Genomic DNA, 20,373 nt, shown 5'->3' with positions numbered 1-20,373 from the left:
TGCGCTCAGGGAGCTGCGTGGTGGGCTCAGGAAAGGGGAAGGGGGCGCCAAGGCCCGAGGGGTGGGAGGCTGCCGGGGAGGAGCCTTAGGACAGGTGTTCTCCAGCCAGAGCTCCTAGAGCCTTATCTGCCACCTTCGCGCACGGCATCTGCTCCCCAGAGGAGCTGGGGCTGGACTCGCTGTGACACCTCCTATGGCCCCGGTGACCTAGCTCCCAGGTGGGGACGTGGGTACTGCAAGGGTTGGGCGGGGACACACCCGTCGACCGTGCCAGGCTGTTTGTGCCCACGCGGAGCCTCGGGAGCCCTAGGGGTGGGCGTTGTGGGGCACAGAGCGGGGCGGGGCGGACTCCCACACCTCCCGCGATCAGGGGAGTTTGCTTTCGGAAGGCTTCACGGGCTAGAGGGGCTGCGGGGCGTGGCGTCCGAAGCCCTCTGGTTCGGGTCCCCAGCTCACGGGGGGCCGGGGGGGTGTTGTGAAACTTTGAGAGCTGGGGACTCGCCAGACACCCCCGGGGCCACCTCGTCCGCCCACCCGCGTGCCACCGGCAGTGACGTGTGCTTTGCAGGGGTAGAGCCCTGGGTGACCACGCTCTCCCCTGCCCAGGGGTCCTGGCCTTTGGTCATTCGTCTCGCTCTGCCGGGACTTCTGCAGCATTTGAGGATCACAGGTCCCAGGATTTACCTCGTAGTTTTCCTTAAGTCCATTCTCTTTTTGCACTTAAATTAATTCATTTACCTAACCCTGCAAAATCAGTCACATTCGCTCTAAGGAGACAAAGCTGTAAAAGTAACCTAAAAACAAACCCAAAGAAAAAACCCACACTCGTGTTATTCCAGCCGCAGGCGGGCGCGCTCTGCACGCGCAACGCCTGGGCCCTGTCCTGCTGTGGCTGGAATGGGTGTCTGGAGGGTCCGCGCAGAGGCCTCCTCCCCAGCCCCTGACAGGACTGAGAAGGGACTCAGGGGGGCCAGCTCTGCACCTGGGAGGTGGGCAGAGCAGGGCCCTGAGGCCTCTGCTGGGTCTGGGTGGGCGGTGGTCAGCGAGGGGCCTCCTTGGGACTCGTGGCTCAGAGACTGGGCTGGGCGAGGCGTGCTGTCTGGTGACAGTGGGTGGCTTTGCTGGCTTTTTTCGGAGAAATAGGGGACCATTCCAGACTCACCCCATGAACTGCTGTGAAACTCGGGTCCGCGCCCTCTGAGCCGCCCGTGTCTGGCCTGTGAGTGGGGGCACAGGTGGTGTCCCGGCGCATGATGGAGGGGAGGCCCTAACGAGGTTGAGCCTATGAGGAGATGGGCACTGTGCCTGGCACACACAGAGGGCTCTGCCCTTGGCGGCTGCTGGGAGGTGATTGTGGTCTGAAGTTTAAATAGTGTGATTCTCTCCCATACCCGAAAGGACGCATGGGGTACAGGGGTGCCCCAAGGCCTCAACAATAAACAGTGTTACCAAGATCCACAGTTCAGGGTGAGCAGGGCCCTGTGGTAGAGCCCAGAAGTCAGGAAAAGATACCAATGGTGGTAGAGGGAGTCAAGGAAGGCTTCCTGGCGGCAGTGTCTTTGAAGGCATGTTAGCCAGGACAGAGCAGGTTTGGGATGCCACAGTGGCAGTACGGGCTTCCGGAAGTGCTGCTCACCCCTCTCCCCATAAAGGAGAAAGAACATCCACTCTGTCAAAGCTTCGGATGGGGCGCAGCTCTGGCTGCTGCGCGCCTTCTCCCCTGACGCCGGCAGAGGAGATGCCCGAACACTTCTTAGAAGCTTCCAAGACTTCCAGGCTGTGGCTCTGACTTCAGCTACTAAAACGCAGGGGATGGAAGAATGCTATACAAACAAGCTTAATCCCAGTCAAAGGATTATTTCCTTACAGAAAATCTTCACCTATACTTAATAGTTTTAAATTGTTCCGGGTACCAATTAGACTTTTAATTTTGCTGTTCCCTCCGGCAGCTGGAGGATGTGTGTGGTTTGCGTTTAATCAGAGTTGATTGTGTGTGTGTGTGTGTGTGTGTGTGTGTGTGTGTGGGGAGGGGTTCTGGGAGGGGGAGGAGACGAAGAGGCTGTTTTGGGGTTCCCTGTCAGGCTGTGGTAGACGTATCCAGAGTGCCAGCCGAGACCCCTCGTGGCCCCCCGACGGCAGTTGGAGGGGCTGCCACCGCAATCCTGCCTGCAGAATCCAGCGCCGAGTTAAATATATGGATTATCCCCAAATTTCTGCAGCAGTAGGGCGAGTTATTATTGATTCACAGAGCACGACCAAACATCGCTGCATGAATTAGCAAACAGCTGTTTCTAATTTGAGTTTAGAACGGTACACAGAGGAACTTGTTTGTCTGTTCACTCCTTTCATTTATAATGCATTTTAATCACCGCTACAGGTGAGAAAAATGTAGGAACAAGCTTGTATCTTGTGGAAGAAACAAAGGAGAGACAGATGCTAACAGATTTCCACTCTGTGATAAAAGGGATGTTTGGTACACTTTACATGTAATTAGAACGCAGCTGTTTCTAGTCCCAGGTCCACGAACACGGCCGAATGTGGGCTCGGCTGGTCTCCGAAGGGAGTAAAGAAAAACAGTGATTCAACCCCGAAAGCATCTTGCTTTCTCTCGCGTTGAGCAGCGAGCCCTTTGCTCTAGACCTTGGCGGTACTGTTCTGAGAAGGCTCGTGGAGATGACTTCAGAGTCGGTGGGAGGCGGGCAGGGCGACGCTGGGGGGCCGGGGGACCCCGCCGGGCGGCGATGGAGAAGCCCTCTGGGCTCCTCCGCTAGTTCCGCACGCCCCCGCATCTTTGGGGCGCCGGTCGGAGGGGCAGGTTGGGCAGCCTCCCTCGCCGCAGGGGCCGATCCGCACGGTCCGCCTTCGGCGAGTTTGATCGCAACCAGCTCTCGGGTGAGCTGATTGTGCTGGCTCCCCCTTTTATTTTTCCTGGTCTGTTTAATTTCTGCAATAAAAGTCAAGCTCAATTGCATTTTCAATATCAGTACTAAGTAAATTTGACTAAGGGATAGAACAGCCAGGCAGGCTGCGTGTTCGGTGAGGTCAGGGGCTTCAAGGGGCAAGGCATGTGCCTCCGTGCTGTCCTGTAGTCCAGCGGCCCTTTGGGATGGCCGTCCCCGCTCGGGGGAGGGGGAGGGGTGTCTGGGAATCGATACCTGTGTGTCTACCAACAATTTTTAAGGCAACATTGGCTTTTTCCACCATACCGAAAATTCTAGCCACGGCCCACCGCCCAACCCCGAAGTCACTCCGACGCCTTCTGGTCTTTGTTCCCACAGCCCCCCACTTGGGGGACCAAAATCTACATGTGCTTCTTGTGGCTGCTGTCACAAGCTACTGTATTTCGTGGCTTAAACAAAACACGACCCACGCACAGCGCCGTGGGCCAGCCGTGCGGCGCGCTCTCACGGGCCTAAAACCGCGCTTTCGGCCGGCCTCGTTCTTTCCGGGAGGCCCGGGTGGGGGTCTGTCTCCGTGGCTGCCCGCTAAGGGCCTGGCTCGGGCCGCGTGGCCCCCGTCCACCTTCCAGGCCAGCCACCGCGCACCCTGCCCCGCGTGCCGGCCTCTGGCGCTGCTGCTGGTGCACGGCCCTGTCAGCGCCTGCCTCGCCGGCCGTCACGCGGGGTCGCGGTTGGCTACACTGGTGGCTGCCGGCTCTCAGGGCCAGGCTGGCCTGGGCTCCACCGCGGACGCCGCCCACGCCCGGACACGGCTTCGCATCTGTGGCGGGTGGGATGCGGAGTGCGCGACTCCCCCGGGCCGGGCACTGTGCTGGTGCGTGGGGGGCCTCGAGGAAGTAGCGCAGCTTCTGCTGTGGGACGGGCCTCGGACCGGCACCCAGGGCCTGGGCACAGTCTAGGGAGGGTATGGGGGCTGGCCTGGCCCCTGGCTGGCTCTGTGTGCCCAGGAAGCGGCTTTGCCCCTTGGAGCCTAAATGTGCACAGTTAGGAAGAAGGAAGGGTCGCGAGACTCAAATGAGAAAATGCAGGCCAAGGGCCTGGCTCATCGAAAACGTCCCATAAACAGCAGCTACTACTTATCTACGGGGACACTCCCCCCCGCCCCCCGCCCTGCCTGTGTCAGCACCACGTGCCCCGGTGTGATGGGGTCGAGGTCCCCGGGACGGATGGCCGTCACGGCACCGGGTGGAAGGCAAGGACCAGGCAGGTACTCTGTCCACCCCTTGCCTACGGCCCCCCCACCCCCGGCCTAGTTCGGGACTGGGTTCTGCCTTGGAACTGAGCCCCTGGTGAGGCAGTGAGGGTGCCTCAGCCCACCTGGGAGCGCCAGCCAGGCGGCCCCCTTCTCTTGTGGGGCCTTCGTGGGGTCCAGCCCTCCACCCGAGCCCGGGGCGCCCTGTGAGGGGGTGGCAGGCCTCTCTGGGAAGCTCATTGCTGTTTGCTGGACGCAGCTCTGTGCCAGGGCCCCAGAGATGCCCAGTCCCCCTCCGTCACAGAAAAGGGGGCGGCTTCCCCAGGGCACCTGCACCCCACAGCAGTGCTGACGCTGGGGACCGGGGCTCCTCCAGGCGCACGTCCCGCCGGCCGCCCCAGGCATCTGGGGGCACAGCGGGCAGACGGGTGAAGACGTGCAGTTCCCCGAGGAGAGGTCGGCACTCTGCCCAGGAGCCTGGGAGCCGAACTCACACCATCGCGCGCCGGCTCCAGCTGCCATACCCTCGGTGACGGAGGCTCCCTTCCTCCTCACGATGCCGCTCCTGGCAGTGAGGCCCCCCGTTTGGGCTCCCTCCTGTGGACTCGCCGCTCTGCCTCGCCTGTCCGGGCACTCCCCCGGCAGCCCCCACCCGGGCTGCCCGTGACAGGAGGCGGCAGCCGCGCGCTGCGTCCGGACACGGGGCGGCGGAGGCCTGGCCTGGCTGCTGCAGCGTCAGCCCGCGCCCTCCCAGCGCCGCCCTGCCAGCCCGGGATCCGCCCCGCTCGCCCTGCCGCTCAAGCCCAAGCCGAGTTCACCTTCTTCTTTTCCCCTTAATGGAGCTTTTATCGAAATGCCTCCTTCTCCTTCCTGCTTGTTTGGGTTCTCTCCCTGCAGCGGCCAGCAGAAGGGTCGTGGAGCCCGCGCCCTTTCAGGACTTCGTGAAGGATTAGCCCTATTTAAGCGACTTCAGTCTCCGTTTGGAAAGTGATTTTTCTCCCCATATGGTTGTATTTCTTCGTGCTCTTGGGGCGGGGGAAGCCGAGGGCCTGGCCTGAGTCGCCGTTCCCCTTGACCTGCTGTGACAGCGCCCCCCGCCCGTCCCAGAGGAGAGGAGCCACGCAAAGCTGTGGGCGAGGAGCCGGTCAGAACCTGGCTGGTTGGCTCCTGCCCTCCGCCCGCTTGCTGCGTGGCGCTGGGCAGGCCGCTCCGCCTCTCCGCGCCTCCGTTTTCGCACCTGTCTGTGAAGCAGTAAGTGTACCTGTCCCTCGGCTGTTGGGAGGGCCGAGAGAGTTAACACACGCCAAGCTCTTGGAAGCACGCACGGCACACGGGGAGCCCTGGGCAAGCATTTACTGGGAAGTAAGCAGGTAACTGGTGGAGCTGGACTTTCCCTGAACCGCCATCTCCCGAGTCACTGAGGGGAACCTGGGCGTGGGCCCAGGGCGGGCTCAGCACACACAGCGCTGCACGTGTGCGGCGCAGCAGTCGGCGCGAGGGCAGCCCCAGCCCCGTGAGGCCGGGCGGCCCTCACCCTGCTGCTGGCTCTGCGCTGCGCCCAGAGCTCTTCGGCCCCGCGGCCTCTCTCTCCACCGGCTCCCGGGCACTGAGCTGGGGGCCCTCGAAGCAAAATGCACCTGGAGGGGTCAGCCAGCCGCCGCCACGGTTGCCTGTGACGAGAGTAAGCGGCTCCGAGCAGGGCGATGTGAGCCGGGGCCTTTTTTTGGTGAACGTGCTCATTTCCCCCGATGGGGCCTCCTCCTTGTCAGGAGCCGTATTTTCACTTCCCGTCCGATGGGTGTCATCGCAGCAAGCCGCTCGGTGTGTCGCTCCCAGAATAACAGGGTTTGCTTTAATTTGGAAACGTGTTTGTAGAAAAAGACAGCCAACCAGGCCGCCCCACAGTGGTCCTGGGGGACCGGGGCCAGGGGACCCCGTGCCCCTGGAAGGCACAGAGCTCTGGCCCCGCGCGGCTGGGACACCCGGCCGAGGGGCTGAGGGCACGTTACTCACCTCTCCGCGCCTCAGCCTCCTCAGCTCAGAAACGGGCTGTGACTGATCGTCGTGAGGATGAAGAGCAATTAATAGCAGGAGTAGAAATGCTTAGCCCGGTGCTGGCACTTGGGACCTGCTCAGTCGATGTGTTGGGTCGGCCAAGAAGTTCTTTTGGTTTTTTTCCATATGAGGGCTCTAGGAGCACTGCGTTGTCTTTAACGTCATTCGAAACAATTTTGTTAGATTGTGTTGTGACAGCTGTCATATCAGTGCGTTTTTAAAAAACCCATCAAAATTGGTGAATTTTTGTGTAGCTGCTTTAATACTGAAAAAGGAAGAATATATGCAACATTTTCGGCATCTTATGCTTTATTATTTCAAGAAAGGTAAAAAACACCACTGAAACACAAAGAAAGATTTGTGCAGTGTATGGAGAAGGTGCTGTGTGACTGATCGAACGTGTCAAAAGTGGTTGGGAAGTTTTGTGCTAGAAATTTTTCGCTGGATGATGTTCCACAGTCAGGTAGACAAGTTGAAGTTGATAGCGATCAAATCAAGACATTAGCTGAGAACAATCAATGTACCATGCAGGCGATAGCCGACATACTCAAAATATCCAAATCAATAGAGTGATTGGTGAAAATGAAAAATGTGTCTTTTATTTTACAGAAAAACCTAAACGGGCTTTTTGGCCAGCCCAGTAGCTGCTAATGTTGTTATCACTAGCGCTACTAATTGTCACTCATTATTATTATTGGCCAGATAGGGCTTTTTTTTTAATAGCCTTATTGACATATCATTTGCATACCATGCAATTCACTTGTGCGCGAACAGTTCCGTGACTCGTAGCACGTTGACAGAGCTGTGCGGTCCGCTGCAGTCCCCTCTCAGAGCATTTCTGTGACCCCAGAAGGCCATGCACAGTCACTCCCTGCTCCCTGCTCCCTCCTCCAGCCCCGGCCGACTGCGAGGCCGCTGTCTGTCTCCGCCGACGTGCCTCGTCTGGATGTTCCACGTAAGCGGAATAATCGAGCTGTTCCACGTTACTTCTTCTCACCCGCTTCCCGCAGCGGCTTTCCCGACGTGGAAGCCGACTCCCAGAGGCCCTGGGCCCGGGCAGGTGGAAGACACGGGCTTGAATGCAGGCGCCTGCCCTCCCCCTTGGGCAGGCGGCACGAGGTCAGGCAGGTGAGTTCCACCCGTGCCCCACGGGCCTCGGGAGCCGCTCCTGGGAACGCCAGCCGCCCTTGTCTCCTGTCACGGAGGGCTCCAAGGAGATCCGGGCACGACTGTGCCAGAAGTGCCACGTGCGGTCCCCCCTCCCTTTGTCACCTGCGCGTGTGTGTCTTCTTCAGCCTGCGGAGGCTCATCCAGACCCATGTCCCGGTCAAGGGGCCGATGGGACAGCCCTGGTGCCACCGCCTTCTGGGGCGACCCACTGTGGTCGTGCCTCAGTTTCCTCGCCGGCGCAGCGGGCGGGGCCCTGGCTGCCGCCATGGGTGGTCACGGGAAAGTGCTAGTCAGGACCGCTGGGGGCACTGGGCGGGCGCCTGAGGGGTCTGAGCCAGATGCCAAAATAATAGTAAGCGGGTTGAGTCTGGCCCGGGGTCGGGGCCCAGCAGGCCCCCCAGCGGCCCCCATTCCAGCTTCTGCCTCCCTTGGGTCCCTTTGCGCCCCATGGAGCCCAACGGGGCTCATCGGATCCGAGGTGCCAGCAGCATCTGCGCCCTTGCCGTCTGAAGGGCCCTGTAACATGAGGCCCCCAGGGGAGTCTGGGCGGGCGTTCTGGGAGGCACCCGCACTGGGCTGGGGGCTGGGGGGCTGGGGGGCTGGGTGTCAGCGGTGGGGAGGCTGCGGAGCTGCTGGGCTTGGCGCCGGGAGCTTTGTCAACGGGCTGGTCCCCACATGGTCAGGGCGGGGGGTCTGAGGGCCCGGGGGTGGGGGGTACGGCCTGGAGCAGGCTCAGAGCCAGCCCCGAGGGACCCTGCCAGGCCCTGGGGCCAGGCTTGCTGTCTCTTGACGTCTGGGGTTGGCCTGGGACGGCAGCGGAGCTGTGAGCACCCGGTGTCCCTGCGATGGTGTGTATGATGCTGCTGTTTGCAGGTGAGTGTGTGTGTGCATGTTTGTGTATGAGTGACACTGTGTGCATGGATGTGCGCGTGTGGGAGAGCATGTGATTGTATGTGACGTGGGCGTGTGGTGGTAGGCGTGGCTGTGTGCGTATGTGTAGGTGAATACGTGTTTATATTTAAATTTGTGAGTTGTGCGGGTGACCTGCGAGCGGTGTGTGTTTGAGGGGAGTCCCCCTGCCCCTCCCCTCCTGAAGGTCTGGGGCTGCTCCGGCAAGGCTCTCCGGGCTGCATCTGGGAGGCCAAGCCAGGCCCGCCGGGTGGGGAGGCAGGGGCCGAGGGCGATTCCTGGGCTTGTAAGGGCACCGTCAGTGCGGCTGAATCTGAGCTTTTGTCTGTCTCTCCCCCGCTCGGAGCAGCCTGCGGTCCGTTTCATTCATTATTAAGTTTTAAATTCACCGACGGAACTGGAGCCACGGAACTCAGCGCCGGCTCTGGCCGGCTGGGTTCGGCCCCCGCCGCGCCTCGGGGAGCTGTGCTGGCTTTATTTGCCGCGTCCTCTGTGTCTTTGTTTTCCGATAAACAGCCGGTGCAGTTTCCTCGGAGGCTGGATGGGCCAGCAAAGGCCAGGGAGCGGGGGTGGGGTAGCCTCTGTCCCTGGGGAGAGTGGGCCCACTGGGTGTCTGTGCAAGGAGACTCTCCGCCCCCCACTCCCACCCATGACGGTCAATTTAAAGACCCACGAGGCTCCGAGCTCTGTGGCCTCTCGGTCCTGGTCCCTCTTCCAATCACTGTCACCATCAGGCCATCTCCTGGGAGGGGGTGGACTTGGGTGAGTCCTGGGGAGGAGGTGAAGCAAAGAAAACGGCCCCTTTGGGGCGTTGGGGCTGGGAACCTGCAGGCCCTTTCCAAGGGCCCCCTGCTCACTCCCGTGTGTGCTCTTTCTCGTGCCCGATTCCACGTGCCCGTGACTTCCTGCCTCATTTGTGTGTCCGCCACCTGATGGGACCGTTCAGCTTCACCAGCGCCCCGTCCCCAGACAGTGCAGTGCGGCCGCATTTGTTAGCATGCGTGGAATTTCCTTGCGCACTTGCCCGTGCCCCTGAGGACCACTGGGCTCTCCCACCAGGACGAGGGGTTGGAGGGGAGGCAGCCGCAGCTCTCCATCAGGTGATGGGACTTGTCTCATTTCTGGTGACTCTGCCCAGGCGGCCCCCGGCCCCTCCCCCATCAGGGAAGGGGTCATGGGGGTACCCAGTCCAGCAAGGGCGGGCGGGCGTTGCGGAGGGGAAAGGCGCGTCCCCTCTGTGTCCTGCCGCCCCTCCGCCGTCCGCTCTGCAGGCTGGAGGGCTCTCAAGGCTCTGGCTTCCGGCCCCCCGTCCCTCCCCACGCCCCCTGCCGCGGCCGGCCAGCTGCAAGCTTCAGCCTGCGAGCTGTCGAGAAGCCAGCTCTGTCCTTGTTTCTCAGCGGCCCTGGGAATTGCCTCTCATCTCTCCGCCTTCCCCCCGCAGATGGCGACGACGACCCACAACTCTCCTGGGTGGCCTCGTCTCCCTCCAGCAAGGATGTTGCGTCACCCACGCAGATGATCGGGGATGGGTGTGACCTGGGCCTGGGTGAGGAGGAAGGTGGCACAGGCCTGCCGTACCCTTGCCAGTTCTGCGACAAGTCCTTCATCCGCCTGAGCTACCTGAAGAGGCACGAGCAGATCCACAGCGACAAGCTGCCGTTCAAGTGCACCTACTGCAGCCGCCTCTTCAAGCACAAGCGCAGCCGCGACCGCCACATCAAGCTGCACACGGGCGACAAGAAGTACCACTGCCACGAGTGCGAGGCGGCCTTCTCCCGCAGCGACCACCTCAAGATCCACCTGAAGACGCACAGCTCCAGCAAGCCCTTCAAGTGCTCCGTGTGCAAGCGCGGCTTCTCGTCCACCAGCTCGCTGCAGAGCCACATGCAGGCGCACAAGAAGAACAAGGAGCATCTGGCCAAGTCCGAGAAGGAGGCCAAGAAGGACGACTTCATGTGTGACTACTGCGAGGACACCTTCAGCCAGACGGAGGAGCTGGAGAGGCACGTGCTCAGCCGGCACCCGCAGCTGTCCGAGAAGGCCGACCTGCAGTGCATCCACTGCCCGGAGGTCTTCGTTGACGAGAACACGCTGCTCGCCCACATCCACCAAGCGCACGCCAACCAGAAGCACAAGTGCCCCATGTGCCCCGAGCAGTTCTCCTCTGTGGAGGGTGTCTACTGCCACCTGGACAGCCACCGGCAGCCCGACTCCAGCAACCACAGCGTCAGCCCCGACCCCGTGCTGGGCAGCGTGGCCTCCATGAGCAGCGCCACGCCGGACTCCAGTGCCTCGGTGGAGCGCGGCTCCACCCCAGATTCCACCTTGAAGCCGCTGCGGGGCCAGAAGAAGATGCGGGAGGACGGGCAGGGCTGGCCCAAGGTGGTCTATAGCTGCCCCTACTGCACCAAGCGGGACTTTAACAGCCTGGCCGTGCTGGAGATCCACCTGAAGACCATCCACGTGGACAAGCCGCAGCAGAGCCACACGTGTCAGATCTGCCTGGACTCCATGCCCACCCTGTACAACCTCAACGAACACGTGCGCAAGCTGCACAAGAACCACGCCTACCCCGTGATGCCGTTCGGTGGCATCTCCGCCTTCCACTGCAACTACTGCCCGGAGATGTTCGCCGACATCAACAGCCTGCAGGAACACATCCGCGTCTCCCACTGCGGCCCCAACGCCAACCCGCCTGACGGCAGCAACGCCTTCTTCTGCAACCAGTGCTCCATGGGCTTCCTGACCGAGTCCTCCCTCACCGAGCACATCCAGCAGGCCCACTGCAGCGTGGGCGGCGCCAAGCTCGAGTCCCCCGTGGCACGGCCCACGCAGTCCTTCATGGAGGTCTATTCCTGCCCCTACTGCACCAACTCGCCCATCTTCGGCTCCATCCTCAAGCTCACCAAGCACATCAAGGAGAACCATAAGAACATCCCGCTGGCCCACAGCAAGAAGTCCAAGGCGGAGCAGAGCCCGGTCTCCTCCGACGTGGAGGTGTCTTCCCCAAAGCGGCAGCGGCTCTCGGTGAGCGCCGACTCCATCTCCAATGGCGAGTATCCCTGCAATCAGTGCGACCTCAAGTTCTCCAACTTCGAGAGCTTCCAGACCCACCTGAAGCTGCACCTGGAGCTCCTGCTGCGGAAGCAGGCCTGCCCTCAGTGCAAAGAGGACTTCGACTCCCAGGAGTCCCTGCTGCAGCACCTGACGGTGCACTACATGACCACGTCGACCCACTACGTGTGCGAGAGCTGCGACAAGCAGTTCTCCTCAGTGGACGACCTGCAGAAGCACCTGCTGGACATGCACACCTTCGTGCTCTACCACTGCACCCTGTGTCAGGAGGTCTTCGACTCCAAGGTGTCCATCCAGGTGCACCTGGCGGTGAAGCACAGCAACGAGAAGAAGATGTACCGCTGCACGGCCTGCAACTGGGACTTCCGCAAGGAGGCAGACCTGCAGGTGCACGTTAAGCACAGCCACCTGGGCAACCCGGCCAAGGCGCACAAGTGCATCTTCTGCGGGGAGACCTTCAGCACGGAGGTGGAGCTGCAGTGCCATATCACTACGCACAGCAAGAAGTACAACTGCAAGTTCTGCAGCAAGGCCTTCCACGCCATCATCCTGCTGGAGAGGCACCTGCGGGAGAAGCACTGCGTGTTTGACGCCGCCACCGAGAACGGTACGGCCAACGGGGTGCCCCCCGCTGCCGCCAAGAAGGCCGAGCCTGCGGACCTGCAGGGCATGCTGCTCAAGAACCCTGAGGCGCCCAACAGCCACGAGGCCAGTGAGGACGACGTGGACGCGTCGGAGCCCATGTACGGCTGCGACATCTGCGGGGCAGCCTACACCATGGAGGTGCTCCTGCAGAACCACCGGCTGCGGGACCACAACATCCGGCCGGGCGAGGACGATGGCTCGCGCAAGAAGGCCGAGTTCATCAAGGGCAGCCACAAGTGCAACGTGTGCTCGCGGACTTTCTTCTCGGAGAACGGGCTCCGGGAGCACCTGCAGACGCACCGGGGCCCCGCCAAGCACTACATGTGCCCCATCTGCGGCGAGCGCTTCCCCTCGCTGCTGACGCTCACCGAGCACAAGGTGACCCACAGCAAGAGCCTGGACACGGGCACCTGTCGCATCTGCAAGATGCCCCTGCAGAGCGAGGAGGAGTTCATCGAGCACTGCCAGATGCACCCTGACCTGCGCAACTCGCTCACGGGCTTCCGCTGCGTGGTCTGCATGCAGACGGTCACCTCCACGCTCGAGCTGAAGATCCATGGCACCTTCCACATGCAGAAGCTGGCGGGCAGTTCGGCCGCGTCCTCCCCCAACGGCCAGGGGCTGCAGAAGCTCTACAAGTGCGCCCTGTGCCTCAAGGAGTTCCGCAGCAAGCAGGACCTGGTGAAGCTCGACGTCAACGGGCTCCCCTATGGCCTCTGCGCCGGCTGCATGGCCCGCAGCGCCAACGGACAGGTGGGCGGCCTGGCCCCGCCCGAGCCCGCCGACCGGCCCTGCGCCGGCCTCCGCTGCCCCGAGTGTGGCGTCAAGTTTGAGAGTGCCGAGGACCTGGAGAGCCACGTGCAGGTGGACCACCGCGACCTCACACCAGAGACCAGTGGGCCCCGGAAAGGCACCCAGACGTCACCAGTGCCCCGGGTAAGTGCGGCCGCCCGACTTGGGACCCCTGCTCCTTGGGGCCACGCTGAGCGCGGTGCTTCCTGGCGGCACTCTCGTCAGTGGCTTGGTCGTGCAGCGGTCGAGCACCCCCATTCTGTGGTAGATTCAAGTTTGAACCCCACATCCCCTCCAGCTGCGTGACGTGCGCACACTGTCGATCTCTCTGGGCCCCTTGTGCCAAGTGCTCATCGGTGAAAGGGAAGCGGCTGTCTCGGCCTGATAGAATCCTTGCGAGGGGCCCGTGACATCATCCAGGGAAGGGGCCCATACAGTGGCTGACAGCGCACGGTGTGTGGCCCAGAGCTGACGCCGTCGTTCTCGTGGTTGACGGGGACGGCGTCTTCGCCTGCCTGGTGGGTCTCCTGGGAAAGCCACTCTGCTCTCTGGGCTTTAGGTGCAAGAGTCTTTTGATAGCTCATGGCGCCTGGCACTGGGGACTCAAATGTGCTACTAGTTGTGGTCACCAGCTTCGTTCTAGTTAGTGCGGTTGCTGATACACGGGAGGCCCTAGAAATGTTATCCATAATGATTGATTGATTGACTCATTCATTCATTCATCAAATTTGTTCCGAGCACCTAGCAGCCAAGAAGAGTCAGAAATGGACCCTGTCCTCGGGGGGGGGGGGTCCCCAGACCAGGGGAGTCACAGGACCCTACGCAGTGGCTTTCTGTGGGGCAGCGGAGTCTGACTACGGGAGGGTCCACAGAGGGTACAGCGGCCGGAGACACCCGATGGTGGACCTGGAGCCCCCGTGGCCCTCGGGGGTCAGGCGGGACGGGCTGGGGATCCCCAGCGACTCAGCGTTGTCTGGTCCCTGACCCAGGAGGTGCCACGCACTTCTCAAGGGTGTCTTCCCCTGGAGGGCTGCCGTCGGAGCTGCTGGCGGGGAGGTGGGACTTAGGGGCTGGACGCCTGCCACGGTGGGGGAGGGGCGGCCGCTGGAAGGCGGGGATGTCTGCTGAGGAGGTTTCAGTGCGGGGTCCGGGCTGGGGCCTGTGCGCTGGGGTCCCCGGGGGTGGGGGCTGCTGCAGGGGGTGAAGGCAGGCTCCACAGGGAGCCCAGGTCCTGAACGTGGGCCAGTCCCGGTCACTGCCGCCCGGCGCTGTCTCCCCGGCCTCAGCCGGCTCCGGCCGGCCCATGAGGGTGGGCCTGGGGGCATTTGGGCCTGGAGTCAGGTGGGCCGGGTTAAAATCTTCCCTCCCAGGACCCGCCTGTGATTCGGCCTCTCTGAGCCTCTGTCCTCACTGGTCAAGCCAGAGGGTACGAGCAACTGTAACAGTCACAGCTATAGCGTCCGTCTCCAAAGCTGGCCCCTGGAGGCCAGCCTGGTTCGCACCAGCGTCTGCTCTGATTGGTCAGCGCCCGCGCTGGCCTGTTGTTATGCGCCGGGATCCGCTCCCGCACTGTGTTTCGCTCTGAGGATTAGAAGCACCTAGTAAACGTCAGCTGTCATTTCCCCATTTATAAGCACAACTCATTTATCGAGAGGTGAGGACGTCCATGCGCTAATCTAGTTAGTCCTCCTGACACTCACGTGACAAAGAAACGGAGGCTCGAACAGCCAGGAAGTTCACCACGAGCCCCCAGCTTTCAAGAAGGAGGGAGGGGATGCGAACCCAGGGAACACGGGCCACAGACCGAGCTCTTGACCCACAGTCCGCCCGGTACCCCTGAAGCCCGCTCTGGGTGCAAGAGGGGCGAGGCTGGCTGGGGCGGGACCTGGGGTGGCCGCCCCCGGGCACAGGCCGGGCGTGGCACTGGCCCCTGCCAGGCGTCCCCAGCCCCACGCTGCCTCTTTGGTCCTGCCCGCCGCTGCGCTGGGCTTCCTGAGGGCCAGCGGTTGCTGGGAGCCTCCTCCCACCTGGTCTCAGCCCTGGATCCCAAGCCAGGCACCACTTTCGAGAGCCCCCACTGCGTAGGTGCTGGCTCTTCTATTGTTTCCGTGGCAACAGCTGGGCTCCTGCCTGGCTGTGACCTCTGTTGCGGTGCAGGGAGGACCCAGGCTCAGAAAGGCGGAGCCGCATGCCCGGGGAGCACCGCTGTGCGCCACAGTGCAGGGGTTCAGAGCCCAGTGCGCTGGTTCCTCGGCACCCGGCGGGCCTCCCTCTCCGACCCGGGGCTGTGGGAGGGGGAGAGCCCACGGTCCCAGCCCGAGGCCCAGTCAGACGGGCCGTGTGCAGACGGAGCGAGACAAAGCGCGGGCAGCTCCCGGTGCCGGCGCAGCCTCGGGGGCCCGCCCCCCTGCCTGGGCACGCCTGGTGGCAGGGGCCCAGCTGTCTGCGAGCCCACCCCTCCCTCCCGCAGGGCTCACGCATGTAAGAGCAGACTCTGGGGGCTGCACCGTGGCTTGGGGGCTGGCAGGCTGGGGCCCTTGGGAGTGTATCCATAGCAACCAGCTCTCGGAGGACTGGGTTCCCGTGGGGCCGGGGCTGCTGCTGGCTAGAGCATGAAGCGTCGAGGCTTCCACCTCGCCCTGTTTATGGGCAATAACAGCGCCAGCCCAGCTCCAGGCCCTCTGTCGCCTGCGCCGCCCCCTGCCAGGCAGGGCACAGTGGGTGCTGTCCCACTCCATCTCCTAGCTGAGTGGCCGGTGTCCCAATTCGGGGGCTCATCCAGGCCACACCAGCTTTCTGTCACCGGCAGAACAGCCCCAGGGTGGGCCGGGGCGTGGGCCAAGAACGGCAGCTCAGACGGCGGGCTCCGGAGGGAGGCCGCCGGGTCTCGGGTCCCTGCGCGGGGCGGTGGCCCAGGCGCTCAGCCTCTTGAAAGTCCACTCTCTCCCTCCCTGTGGTGGAGCTTGCGGAGGGATTGTAACGTTCAGAATAAACAGTGCCCTGCCCCTAGTAGGGGCTCAAGAAACGTGAGCGGCCCTCACGGTACCGGAGACTCGGCAGCTCCGGCTGCTCTTCCCCTTCCTGCCCTCCCAGTGCCGTGCCCGCTGCTCTCAGCGGCATTCGCTTTCGGCTCTGGGCCCTCCCTGAGGCTGCGCGGGGCCGGGCTCCGGGAGGCAGCTCTGGCCGCGGGCTCTGGGGCTCAGCCTCAGCTCTCCTGGGCCGGGCCCTGGGGAAGCGGCTTATGGCAGAGGAGGTGCTTTGAATGCCAAGTTCTGTCTGTGATTGTCTCCTAGCGGGGGCCGAAGCTCCAGAGGAGGAGGGGTCCCTAGGGGGGTGGAGAAGGGGAGACAGGCCGAGAGGCGGTGCCGGGGTGAAGATGAGGGGGGCGGCCAAGGTTGCAGCAGGAAATGAAGGGGGAGGGCTCGAGTTCCGCCAGCCCCGGCAGGTGCCCTCTGCTCTGGACGGGGGCACCCCGGTCTCCCATGCAAGGCCGCAAGGGCCGTCTTTGTGGGGGCCTCCTGGGCACACACTCACCTTAGTGGGTGCCAGTGCGGCCAGTCTGTGCGCGGGAGTGCGTGCTTGCCTGTGTGAGCACGCACACCTATGCTTGGGAGGCTGCGTGTATGTCCTCAGGGGTATATATCAGGGCAGCTGCACGCGCGCTTGTGTTAGAGGCTGCTGTGCGTCTCGGGCCCGCGGAGAGTGATGGGCGTGGCCCCCAGGCTTCCAGTGAGGGTGCGGAAGCGTGTGTGTCTCTGGGGTGAGGTGGGATGTCGGCCTGTGTGAACTTGGGGGCGCCTCTCCGGAGGGCGTTGCGTCTGCGCCTGTGTTGCAGGGAGCTGGTTGTCATGTGGGGTGTGGGGTGCGTCCGTGAGGGGCTGTGTGTTCCTGGGAGTTGGGGTGAGGGTGAGCTTGCAGGTCTGTGTGTACGTCCTCATGTGCATGTCTGAGCCTGTATAGATGGCTGGCTGGCTGGATAGGTCGGGGGGGGCGTGGCTGTGCGCTCACAGGGATGGGTAGATGGGCAGGTGGGTGGATGGCGAGGCGGAAGGCGGGGCGGGGGGTCAGAGTGCCTCCAGGCAGGGCAGCCCCTCAGCTTCCTCTCCGTGGTTCTGCTGCGCGCCTGCTCCTTGGGATGGGGGATGAGGCCTGCCCCCCTTTCCCCAGACTGGAGAGTGGGGTTCGGAAGCCGGCGGGAAGAGAATGGCCTGGAGAGGCCTGGGAGGGGGCCGGGGCCATTCTGGGAAGCCTTGGGCCTGGGCCTCCAGGAACCTCGGCTCTCTGCCCCTCTCTCCCTCCTGACTCATTCCGTTCTCTCTCTGTTTGATTTCCAAACAGAAAAAGACGTACCAGTGCATCAAGTGCCAGATGACCTTCGAGAATGAGAGAGAGATCCAAATCCACGTTGCCAACCACATGATCGGTAAGTGGGGGGTCCGCCGCCTGTGCTGGGGCCGTGCGCTGGGGTTTGAGGGGTGCGGTTCCCGTCTTCATTCCGCCGGCTTTGAGGGCGCCGGCTGGAGTCATGGCTGCTGGTTCAGAGCTTCTCGGGTTGAGGAGAGCGTGTCGGAGCCAGAGCTCCGTCCCCACGTGGCCTCCTGGTCCCGTCCCCACTCACGTCCCAGTCCAGCCTTGGACAGCCCCTTCCGTTTCCCAGCCTCAGTTCGCCTCCGTTGCCGAGACGACGTGCTTTCCAGTTGTTGTCAAGCACTCAGGGCCAATGGTGCTTCTGTTTTGTCGGTCATGATGTCGAACAGAGGCAGCCACTCACGCTTCCGCGCTAAGCGTGGCGGGCTCCCCGGACGCGCTGTGAGACCGCAGCTGACAGAGTCACCGCGGCGCTTTCCCGGCTCCTCGTCTGTGGCTGGGACTGTGGGAAACTCAGCCTTTCTGGAGGGGGCACTTTCAAAGCCCCGTGGTGTCCCCGCGCGTCCCAGTGTGGAGGGAACCTGTGAGGTCCCATGTGCCTTCCGGGGGTGGGCGTGCTGCCCCTGGCAGGGCGGGGGGCCTGGAAGAGAGGACAAAGCTGGGTTTCTGCCAAGCACAGGAGGGCAGTGGGTTTGGGGGTCCTCAGGAGTTTCTGGAATCTGGGTGCCCTGAGTCTTTGGAGGAAGCGGGATTATTTTCTTGAAGGCCCTGCCACCTAGAAGTGGGGCGCCTGCCTCACATTGACCACCTTGACCATTCCTTCCTCCCTTCCTCTCTTCCTCTAAATGTCCTCCTTATAGTCTTAACAGCTACGCCAACACAGTGCTGTTTGATAAAACCCTTGAATGACCACATACATTCAAAAACATCCATGGAAGTGGACTGCGAATGAGGACGGGGTCCTGCCTAGTAGCGTGCAGGGCCCCTCGCCCATGCCCGCTCGGCTGCGCTGGCTGTGGGCCTCAGAGGCAGCAAGGAGCCGCTGGCCTCAGAGCCGGAGATTTCATCCCAGGCGAGGCGTTCTTAGGGTTGCAGAAGACCTCTCACCACGCAGGCCCTGCGTGCGTGGCTGCGCGCCTGGGCCCGGGGCCCCCTGTCAGCTGTTCCACCTCTCGCCCTAGCCTGCCCCCATCTGCCTCATCAGCCCTACTTATTAAAGACCATCGACTAAGCAGCTGCTGCCTGCCGAGTTCTGGGTGGTCTCTGTGAGCGTTAGAGGGCGAAGAAGCACCCCACAGAAGATGCCGCAGTGCGCACCCTGCGCTGCAGAGGGCGGCAGTCACGTCGGGTGAGGGTGTTCCCGGCTGCCCCGATTGGTCCCTGGAAGAGGTGCCAATTGTCCAGCTTACAGAGGAGGTTGAATGACTCACCCCGGTTCTTGCAGCTGGGACTTGGAGGAGCCAGGGCCTGAATAAAGCCGGGCTCTCCTCTCCGTGCGGCCCTCCCGCCAGGGCCTGTGGCAGGAGAGACCCTGCTCGGCACAGTGGTGGGGGCTCAGCAGCAGCCGGCTCTGTCTGTTCCTAGTCCCCACCAGTCCCTGTTGTGTTTTCAGGGGGTGCTCTGGGTCCCCGGCCTGGTCCCGTGGGCCCCTGAGTGTGCAACCTTGGGCTTGTGCGCTAGGGAGCCATGGGACGTTTGGGAGCAGCGCGTGGCCTGGCCTAGCCGCGTGCTTCAGGGACGTCGGTCTGGCGGCGGTGACTGGGAGGAAGGCGGGAGGGGCGGAGCCCCGCCTGGCCCGCCCGGAGGTGAGGGAATGAGTCAGGGCCCGGGGGCCAGGAGAGCAGGGAGGTGAGAGGCTGTGTGTGGCTTGTGCCGTGCGCCGCGTCGGCCCTGCTGGCTCGGGGAAGGGGGTGGGAGGTGTGAAGGAAAGAGAGCCAGGCACCGGGGCCCTGGCAGCGGTGGGGGTGGCTCTGCAGTTTCAGTGGAAACCAGGGCCCGGTGTCCCTGCGGACAGCTTCCCCTGCTAAATGGCCCGGGCCCAGAGTGGCCGCCTGGAGCTGGCGGGGCTAAAAGCCCCCTTAGTGGCACCAAGCGAAGGCCGTTCAGCCGGGCGGCCTTCTCATAAACCTGGGGCACCGGGGGTGCGAGGCAGGCCCCCTCCGGGGCCCGCACTGCTGGAGGCCTCCCGTGGGAGCGCTCAGCGGGCCTTTTTATGGCCGGGGGCCTGTGTGTGGCTTTGCAGCCTGCAGGCCCGGGAGTTACGACGACTCAGGGACACATCTCCTTGGCAACGTTTCCCGGCACCCCTTTCCTGGCGGCTGCTGGCCAGGGAGTGAGGTGGAGCTCGCGGACAGGCAAGCATCTTTGGAAACCTTTTCGGCGCTGGGGTCTCCTTTGCATCCCTCCTCCCTGAAAGGAGTGAGGCCCCCGCTCTGGGCTTTGCCCAGCTTGGAGACAACCCCTTTCCCCGCGGGAACATCGAACTCTCGGAGCAGCCCACAGCTCCGTCCTGCTGGCCTCCTGCCCGGGGGTCTGCCTGGGCCCAGCTGCCCCGCCCCACTGCCCCCACCGCACCCCAGACGCCGGGAGGCAGCCCCCTCAGAAATGGCTCTGCAGGAGGCCCCGTCTCGGGCTCCCTGGGGCCTGTCCGGTAGGACTGAGGGAAGGCTTGTGGGGGGCTGGCCCCGAGGCAGGGCCCCCTCCAATGGCTGGGGAAGGCGTGTCCGCCCCTGTGCGTTGAACGTGTATGCACAAGGCACCGCAGCCCCGCTAGGACGCTCGGGGCCTCAGACCCCGAGGGAGCGATCGGCTGGGGAGCCCGCCCCCTCCTCACCTGCTGTGCTCGTCCCTCCTGTTGGCCCCTGTCAGGCAGGTGGCTGCATACGGGGTCTGAGAACTAGTCCTTGAAATAATGAGCTTGCTAGGACCTAGGTCAGCCCCCAAGGGGAGGACTCAGCCTCGGGGCCTGGTGTCCTCACTCAGGGCGCCAGGGGCCCTGGGGGGGCCCTGAGAATGGCCGGCTGGGAAGGGGCAGTCCGAGGGCGACCGCGTCAGGAATGCTCGCCCTCCTGGCCTTGGGCAGTGGCTGCGGTCCTTCCGGCGGGCCGCCAGGCCTGTCCCCGTGCAGCGTTAATCATCGTGGAGACGTCATTTTCGTGGTCTCGTCAGCCCCTTTGCCTGGGTGACCTGAGCATGGGAGTTTGCCTG

The 20,373-nt window shown here is 63.2% G+C and overlaps 1 protein-coding gene across 3 annotated transcripts in view; it reads left to right on the top strand.

Moving 5' to 3' along the window:
• Positions 1-20,373, top strand: part of ZNF423 (zinc finger protein 423) — a 300,151-nt gene that overhangs the window by 180,388 nt on the left and 99,390 nt on the right. For all 3 annotated transcript variants that reach the window (XM_054570315.1, XM_054570314.1, XM_054570316.1), the window contains exons 4-5: positions 9,728-12,942; positions 17,137-17,221. In XM_054570315.1, coding sequence (XP_054426290.1) covers positions 9,728-12,942; positions 17,137-17,221 — 3,300 coding nt within the window. The remainder of the gene's footprint in view (positions 1-9,727; positions 12,943-17,136; positions 17,222-20,373) is intronic.

Source organism: Pteronotus mesoamericanus, unplaced genomic scaffold, assembly GCF_021234165.1.
Source record: "Pteronotus mesoamericanus isolate MK-2021 breed Mesoamerican mustached bat unplaced genomic scaffold, CSHL_Meso_final contig_202, whole genome shotgun sequence".
NCBI lineage: Eukaryota > Metazoa > Chordata > Mammalia > Chiroptera > Mormoopidae > Pteronotus > Pteronotus mesoamericanus.
This window is presented reverse-complemented; position numbering and strand designations above follow the sequence as displayed.